We start from the raw sequence: 9,347 nt of genomic DNA on the forward strand, positions 1-9,347 counted from the left end.
GTTGTACTTGTGATAAGATGTTAATAGTTTATTTATGTTGTTATTTATTGTTTGGGATGCACGAGATACTAGTCTGTACACAATGTGTATCCTGCAGCAGACACACGAGTGGCTCTACACATCCTGGCGAGCAGAGAGCTAGTACATCCACACACTGTCCTAGCTGACATAGTGACTGGCTAGTACATCCTAGCTGACATAGTCACTGGCTAGTACATCCTAGCTGACATAGTCACTGGCTAGTACATCCTAGCTGACATAGTCACTGGCTAGTACATCCTAGCTGACATAGTCACTGGCTAGTACATCCTAGCTGACAGTCACTGGCTAGTACATCCTAGCTGACATAGGCTGACATAGTCACTAGTGACACACTAGTACATCCTAGCTGACATAGTCACTGACATAGCTATCCTAGCTGACATAGTCACTGGCTAGTACATCCTAGCTGACATAGTCACTGACACACTGGACTAGTACATCCTAGCTGACATAGTCACTGGCTAGTACATCCTAGCTGACATAGTCACTGGCTGGTACATCCTAGCTGACATAGTCACTGACTAGTACATCCTAGCTGACATAGTCACTGACTAGTACATCCTAGCTGACATAGTCACTGACTAGTACATCCTAGCTGACATAGCCACTGGCTGGTACATCCTAGCTGACACTCACACTCAGACTCCCTACAGTGTCACACCTTTTCTCATTCGTCTCGTCCTTCTCGCTGTTGACGACCTTGACCTCAAGACCTTTCTGACGACCTTGACCACCAGAGCGAGGCAGCAGGCTCCTCCCAGAAGTAGGAAGTCGTCTGTCAACATCCTCTACACCTCCAATTAACATATGACATACAACTTCGTGACATGACAGTGACACAGAGGTCAATGACTTGCTTGTCGCCATCACAGTCAAGGTCCTGGCGTCCCGTCACGTGACCACTGCCGTCTATGTGGCAGGTCCTGCGTGTCCATCCTGTCCCTCCTCTTGTCCAGGTGGTGGGCGTCGGGGTCACAGGTGAAGGTCTCTCAGGGTATGGCGCACCGTACTCAGGGTGGGGGGAGTCCCAAATAATCCAGGTACTCACCCCTCCGTTACCTCCAAGTTAGTGTGAGGTCACAGGCAGGTCACAGCACGCTGCTAAAGCAGTCACGTCACACAGCCTCACGTCACCAGCACGCACGTCACCCGTGCCACTCCGCAGGCAGCGTCCGAGGAAGTCGACTCGTGTCTTCAGGCTCTAAGGTCACTAGGTCGAGGGTCAGGGGGTCCGGCGTCCAGTCCAGCAAGTCGTTGGTCTGCGTGGCTACGTGAACGCCGTTGGCCACGTAGCACGTGCATGGCTGAAAGCTGAGCATGGCCTGCACAAAGTCCATGGCGGCGGCTTCGGCCCAGGACAGGCCGCCCAGCCCCTGTCGGAAGCCCGCGTGGCCCCCGTGGGGCAGAGTCAGCAGGAAGAAGTTGGGCAGCGCGCGGAAGAGGTCGTAGGGGATGTGCTGGGGGCGACACACCGGGTCGTCGAGGCTGGACACGCACAGCACGGGGGCGCTGACCTCGTCGGCCTCCCGCAGCGGTTCGTTGTCCTCCCAAAAGTCCTCCAGGTCATTGTAACCGGCGCACGTGCTGACCACTTTCTGGTCGAACTCCTTCACGGACCACGCGCCTCGCGCCCGCTGCACCAGGGGCCCGAACACCTGGGCGTTGCTGAGCACCGCCTGTTTCAGGTGGGACAGGTAGAGCTGCAAGTAGGGTGTGGGGAGGCCGTGGAGCGTGTCAGCCGCGTTGTATGATGGGGAGATGCACACGGCGGCCGACAGCCTGGCGGAGGAGCCGAACTGCCCCAGGTAAGACAGAAGCGCGTCTCCCCCGGTCCCCACCCCGACAGCGCAAAGGGCGGCTCTCTGGTGGGTGCGTTGCAGGTACCCAATGACCTCACGGAGGTCAGAGGTGTCTCCATAACCAGGTAGCTTTGGGGTGCTGACAATGCTACCCGCCTGTCCGCGTCTGTTGATCACGACTGCCCTCATCCCCAAGGTCAAGGCCTGGCAGCACAGCGCCGACAGCTGCACGGCACTTCCTGTCAGGTCCGGCAGCAGCAGCAGCAGCGGGTGAGCAGGCGAGACGTACTGACTGCCCACCGCCCAGTCCAGGGCCAGCAGCCCTCCGTCGTGCAGCTGTAGGTACTCGCGCGCAAAGTGCGCCCCCTGGCGGCAGGCAAGCAGTCCCAGACAACTCTGCACGTGACAGTTGCGGGCCCAGGCTGGCAGGCGCAGGATGTGGCGAAAGGTGGGACAGTGGGCCCCCACGTGACGGGCCAGCGCCGAGTCCCGGCAGGTGAGGCGCGCAGGACATTCGCGGGCCCGCAGTAGTCTCTGTGGACACAACACCTGGGGTTAGAGGGCGTGGGGTAGAGGGCGTGGGGTTAGAGGGTGTGGGGTTAGAGGGCGTGGCCGGCTCTCCTTGAGGACTGGGGAGGGAGACATCGGGTGGTAACGAAGCTAGAAGGGTGCTAACAGAAGGAAGACAGAGAGAAGCAGATGAAGGAACAAAAGACAAGCAAAGGAGAGGAAATGACGAGGAGAAGCATTGACTTTGTGGTCAGTGAGGACAATGATGGACGGGGGGGCTACCTTGAGGTAGATGAGGACAATCAACAAGTCTTACCTTGAGGTAGATGAGGACGGTGATGAGCAGCGTGCCCAGGCAGGTGAGAGCCAGTGTCAGTGGGTAGGACAGCAGCAGCCAGTACATCACACACAGCGCCACAGCCGCCCGCAACCAGCTCGCTCCATCCTCCCCCACAACCATGGGACCTGCAACAAGGAGCACGTGACCTTACCACACTCTATACAGTACCACCACACACGTGACCTTACCACGCTCTCTACAAAGAGAGAGAAGACGGGGGGCTAGTCAACCTCTCACCTTTGTACTCACCTCCCCCACCCCACCAGGTCAGTGATGCGAGGCTTCAGGAGGTGAGCAGACATGGGATGTCAGGACCAGCGTTTACCGCCATGGCCGCTGTCAGCGAGTCCTGTCGGTGGAAAGTTCCAGCATCATCGGCTTGGAGGCCAAACTGTTGCTGGAGCCACAGCGGCGTCTGCCCAACTTCTGTGAGTCACAACAACGGCGGCCTTCACACGCCGTCGATAGGCACCTCCTCCATCTCCCCCCACGTGTCCGATCAGCCATCCGATCAGCCATAAAGCCCGCGCACTGACAGCCTGGGTGAGGCCACAAAGAGCTGCTGTCAGGAGCAGTCACCCACTCAGCTCCCATCCCCCACCCGCCATGTCTGACTTAACGGTTTTGTTTGCTGGTGCACAGGGAAGTGGCTGATGGCTCGGGTGTTCACCTCTTGGGGCTGAGAGCCACAGGTCGGCCACCCGGCATTCCTGTGTGTACTCTCACTCACTCACTGCCCTCGCTCACTGCTCTCACTCACTCACCCACTGCCCTCACTCACTCACTCACTGCCCTCACAAACCCTGACCTGACATGTAGGGTCGCGGAACTTGACCTTTTCAATCAGCATAGTCCATCTCTCGGATGTTTGTGTGTATGTAAGAAAGTATGTAAGAGGGGAAGTCACGAAAGGAGAGGCTGGACTTTAGCATTCACCTGATATCCTTTTGACACTGTGAACCACTCACGATACCACTAAGTCTCTTTACTACTTTACTATGTGTGTGTGTATAGTACATTATGTTTGCAGAAAAGAAAATAATCTGTAGACTGAAGCTCGGTGACTTGCTCCCCAGAGTTCACAGTTCAGAATAACGAGTGAGCAGGAGTTAGTGTGACCGGACGACTGTAAACCGTGTGGCCAGTAACCTGTGACGTATCACACCTCACACCTCACACCTCACCTCATCACCACCTGGCTACAAACACAGATGACGACTGAGGTCTGTGGAAGAAAGCAGGGAGTGAAAAAGCTGTTTTCCTACTTTACAAAGCAAAGTCAACAGACAATCAACTGTAAGCATGCTCTCCATGATGGTGTCACTGCTGGGTGCATTCATTGACCCCTGACCTCCAGAGAAAGGTCACACCTATGAGAGTATGCATGAAGGGGGCTGGTGCTATGCTAACACACGTGTCCAACAGATGGCGCTGTCTCCTCATTGACTGATGACACGTGCGTCTGTACAATGCTTTGTTGCGACATCCCCACAGTCCCCTAGTGACACCTCATAGTCCTCTAGTGACACCCTCACAGTCCTCTAGTGACACCCTCACAGTCCCCTAGTGACACCTCACAGTCCTCTAGTAACACCTCACAGTCCCCTAGTGACACCCTCACAGTCCCTTTGTGACACCTCACAGTCCTCTAGTGACACCCTCACAGTCCCCTAGTGACACCTCACAGTCCCTAGTGACACCTCACAGTCCTCTAGTAACACCTCACAGTCCTCTAGTAACACCTCACAGTCCCCTAGTGACACCCTCACAGTCCCTTTGTGACACCTCACAGTCCTCTAGTGACACCCTCACAGTCCCCTAGTGACACCTCACAGTCCCCTAGTGACACCTCACAGTCCTCTAGTAACACCTCACAGTCCTCTAGTAACACCTCACAGTCCCCTAGTGACACCCTCACAGTCCCTTTGTGACACCTCACAGTCCTCTAGTGACACCCTCACAGTCCCCTAGTGACACCTCACAGTCCCCTAGTGACACCTCACAGTCCTCTAGTAACACCTCACAGTCCTCTAGTAACACCTCACAGTCCTCTAGTAACACCTCACAGTCCTCTAGTAACACCTCACAGTGCCCTTGTACTGTTCAGTCACAGCAAACTGCGCGGTCATAGCCTGCATCGCGTGAACCCACAGGTCATTGGCATGACAACGGTGTACACTGTACACTGTATACACGCTATACACACACTGTATACACACTATACACACTGTACATACACTGTACACACATAGACAGAACACACTTACACATACACACTGTACATACACACTGTACACACTATACACACACACTGTACACATAGACAGAACACACAGTACACACATACTGTACATACACAGAGAGAGAAACACACACACGAACGCACGTAGGCAGGCAAAGGAAGCTGGGTAGCACACGTACCTGACAGGCGGCCTCGTTCATTGTGAACACCTGTGGACCCCATTCACAGAGGGTGCTGCAGGTACAGGTGCAGCAGGTAGCACCACCACAACCGTCTTCGTGGAATTTCACAGTCGGCAGCTCTACAGGTGAAACAAAATCCAGCGACTGACGACACCATACGTGGCAGTCGGGTGGCGAGGCGACTTAGTTACTGCAGCCCACCCAGTGCGGACTTGCAAACATCCTCGCACGTGCAGTCTACAGCAAAACATACACCAGGCCGAGAAAGGTGCGTCGAGTGCAGGCGGGCGCAGCTCAGCGCCTGGAGACGGAGATCGGCTAGTGTTGGCTGGCTGGACGTGAAGCCACAATTTATTGCTTCCCCCCCTCCTTACACGTGGGCGGGATGGGGCGCACAGCTGGACGTGGGGGTGGGGCCGCGGCAGGTGGGGGGGCTGATGAGGCGAGTGGCGAGAGCGACTGTTGCTGACGACATCCACGACCGCGTGTGTAGACAAGTCAGCAGCCAAGCAACTGCCAGACAACATCACCGCCCGCCCCACAGCTGGTGGCGCCGCCAGCCCCGGGCCCAGGGTTCGCACGCGCTGCGCACAACTGAGGGCCGAGAGGGCCGCTGTGTGCACGTGGTAGCCAGTAGCGACTACACTTGCTGGAAGGAGGGAGGAGAGTAGACGGTGTACAACAAACACTCCTCGTGCCACGTCAACAGCTGCACTCCGGTAGTCGGGTCACAGAGAGCGAGGGAAGCTGCTGCTAAGTGTGAAGGTGATGGGGACATGTGGGGAGATGTGGGGGTTTGGGGGGGACAGAATATGACCGGTCAGCGTCTTGGGGATGTGAGTGCCAAGGTGAGTTGCCAGAGGTTCACGGAGAGGCGGGTGGATGGTGGAGGAAGAGGGCGGAAGTGACCCGACTTGACCTGTGAAACTTCGTTTTTACCTGCGAGCCCAATGGGCCGTGGACTTTGTCAGCTCGGCAAGTCCGCAGGTAGCCTTCTATATTTGGAACAGCGATTTTCCCACCTTGCCAGCGGCACACTTCAAAAGTATCACACTGACGTCACACTGACGTCAGAGGGCGCTATGATTACAGGGGACGAACAGGTAAACGGCTCGGGAGGGTGAGCAGTCGCCCGCACTGCTGGCAGCTTCTGTGACTCCTCACAACCCCTCACTGTGCGGTCTCACCCACCCCCCGCAAGCATGTAACACGTCACACCACACCACCCACCCCCGCCAGTACCTAACACGTCACACCACACCAGTATGTAGACATTAGTACATTAGTAGACACTAGATTTGTAAGAGATGTTAATAGATAATTGGTCTTGTTCCAACAATGGTAACATGATGTTGTCCTATCAACCTTCTAGAACAGACCTGGGCAAAGGCCGGCCCGTGGGCCGGATCCGGCCCGCCTCCTGTCTCTGACCGGCCAGCCCGCTGGCGAAGGGATAGTATATATACTACATATACAGTATTGGGTAAAACTGAGTTAACTATATTAGTCCGGCCCTCTAAAACTATCCCAATCTCTCATGCGGCCCCTTGGGAAAATTAATTGCCCACCCCTGGTCTAGAACATTTCTTTATGGTACAATAATGCTCAAATTCACTTTATTTCATTGCTATGTATATCTATATCTATATCTATATCTATATCTATATCTATATCTATAAAGAGAGACTGAAAAACTAGAAAAGACATCCACGCCCTATTTATACTCAGATATTTTCCACACAAAAGGGCTTAGTCAGCAGTGACATAGTTCCCGATATGTAACTGCTACATTGTGGGGGGCATGTGTCAACATTTAAGAATATTTAAATAGCCACAAATATATTTACCTACCTCTTTTAGTCTGCGATACTTTTCACCTGAGGATCTGTTTTGTGAACGCTCAGGAACTCAGGGTGATTGGACCTGTTCGTATTGCACACGTCACGAGTAGGTGTGGTTCTACAGCCTCTAGTATATACATAATTACGAACGCTGAATTAGCTTACTGCACATACCTTACCTGGTCGCGTCAGCTCAGGTGTGTTAATATAACCTAAAGAGTAACAATATTCAAACATGTAAAATAAGCAAGAGTACAAACAATAATCCAAAATTCCATAAATAGCAATGTACAATATACATATATATTTTTCTTTGACTAAAAGTAGAGATGTGAAACATCATCTGTTTAAAAGTAGCAATACACTTTCCGACAGAGAAAGAACAGCGTGCCTGAGACGAGATCTGAACCCAGTGCTGCTAATCCTCCCTGTGTCAGGTGTGAACTGTTGCACCGCAGGACTGCCCCTGGCAAGTTCTTTACAAATAAAATACGAACTGCACATCGTTGATGAAGTGGGGCCTGACTGGATGTGAGTGGTACAGCAGCGTGTGATGTGATAATAGACACACAGCTAGATGTCGCACTCATCGATCATAATCACCACCAGGTGTTTAGCAGGTGATAATTTCTACGTTGGTGAGACACCTGATGGAGATGTTGTGATGCAGGTAAAACTAGATGTGTCCTCTTAAATCGGCTGTGACACAGATTATGTAGCAACACGTGTCATTATCATGACGTCATTTACAAAGTGTGATGACATCACACACCACACAAACATAAACACATGTCAGGGACAGAGGACAGTGTAACACGTGCATTTCTGCCTATGTAACACCCATGACTGACAGGTCACAACACTTCAAGACTTTCTGCGACAAGCTGCTGACACAAGTTCCTCATCTCCATCGGTGGGTGGCAAGTTGTTACCATGGAGACCCACCCGCCGACTGACAAGTGGAATAGACCCCTCCGCTCTCCACCGACCGTCGTCAGGGAAGTCGAGCGGCACGAATACATTGCTGAGTCCAGTCTTGTACAGAGAGCGAGGTGTCACACGACTGTAACACCGAGGTCAGGGTCACACAGGTCAGGGGCCAGTTGACTGTGTCACGTGCGGTCGTGATGTGGTCAGCTTCCTACACAGTCTCCGTGTTGGTATTACGGGTAGGTGTGGGTATTGTGTAGTGTAACGTCTGTCGACAGTTAACGGTGTGATGAATAACAACCAGGTGAGAAACAGTCTTGTGAAGATGACAGTATGTTAGTCACGCGTGTCTGTCATGTTATGTGATCAACTGATTATATCCCAGTGTCGGTCAGTATGTACGCTGTATCTCCGACACATGACCAACAGAAGAAACTGTCTTTGAATGTTAACAGAGAATGTTACGACAACAGGCACGACCGTCGCCTCCATCAGTGGCGGCACAACAGTGGACAGACGTGCTGGTGTGACCTTACTGACGACTCGGGTATGATGGAGGCTCTTTACTGATCAAGCTCATATTGCAGTGCGAGTGATGAAGGATTACAATATTGAGGACGTGGTGACGGCCCGCAGTCACGTGGTGTGGGTGGTCACTTCAGGTAGTGCTCGCGGTCTGGAGAGAAAAGTCGTCGTCTGACTTTATGATGATGTTTCAGCCCGTCTTGACTCCATGTCAAAGTGTACGTCACAACCTGTGATTGTCTCAGGTGACGACTAACCGCTAGTCAACTCCATCTAATGTAGCGACAACAGAAGACGACCCACGCGTTCTCCATGTTTGTTGTGTGAGCAACACCCTGAGCGTCTAGACAAACAATTGCATTGCTACCCAGTATTTCTGTCCTTCCTTTTTATTGACTGCGCGTGCTGATACTACAGTTACATGTCAGTGATTACAGCGTGTACAGTATTCAGTCTCATGTGTTTGTTTTGCGTTTTACAGTTTCAAAATAAACAACGCACGTTACAACGTGACATCACATGTGTTCACATGTCACTGTCTCTGTCAAGTGTTTCCCTTGCTAATAAAGTTCACCCTTTCCTTTCAGTTCCATCGTGCGAACAAAACAGATGTTCCAGAGCCAGCAGTGTTTACATTAGTCTTTTATATTTATTTTCTATTAATGTCCTATTGGTTTTAGTACTAAACACCCTATTTTATTCAAAATGTGTTTTGGAGTGTTCAGGATGAATTAATCGGATTTACATTGATTCATATAAAAATAATTGCCTCGGTTTTCGTCGATTTCGGATTTCGCCGATTGTTTTCCGACGGATTATTGACGAAAACCGGTTTCAATGCATATGACATTGGTCAAGGGAGACTACTTCATAAGAAACTGTGGCGCTCAGGGTAGCGGAGTTACATCCCATTGTATGCTGGCATTTCTTGCGTCA

The 9,347-nt window shown here is 52.2% G+C and overlaps 1 protein-coding gene across 3 annotated transcripts; it reads right to left on the minus strand.

Moving 5' to 3' along the window:
- Positions 1–5,891, minus strand: LOC112563164 (protein ABHD15-like). Of its 3 annotated transcripts, XR_003098975.1 has the most exons (4): positions 5,113–5,891; positions 2,668–2,816; positions 625–2,375; positions 1–159 (listed from the first exon to the last, which is right to left on the minus strand). XR_003098975.1 is itself a non-coding variant. In XM_025236928.1 (3 exons), exons 1-3 carry the CDS (start codon positions 5,153–5,155, stop codon positions 1,188–1,190), a joined length of 1,380 nt encoding a protein of 459 aa, XP_025092713.1. In that variant the 5' UTR covers positions 5,156–5,891; the 3' UTR covers positions 546–1,187. The 3 variants fall into 3 exon arrangements, 2 of the variants coding, with proteins under 2 accessions (XP_025092713.1, XP_025092714.1); XM_025236928.1 differs by lacking the exon at positions 1–159 and having other exon boundaries at positions 546–2,375; XM_025236929.1 differs by lacking the exons at positions 1–159; positions 5,113–5,891 and adding an exon at positions 2,929–3,480 and having other exon boundaries at positions 546–2,375.
- Positions 5,892–9,347: the final 3,456 nt, after the last annotated feature.

Source organism: Pomacea canaliculata, linkage group LG4 (genome assembly GCF_003073045.1).
Source record: "Pomacea canaliculata isolate SZHN2017 linkage group LG4, ASM307304v1, whole genome shotgun sequence".
Taxonomy (NCBI): Eukaryota; Metazoa; Mollusca; class Gastropoda; order Architaenioglossa; family Ampullariidae; genus Pomacea; species Pomacea canaliculata.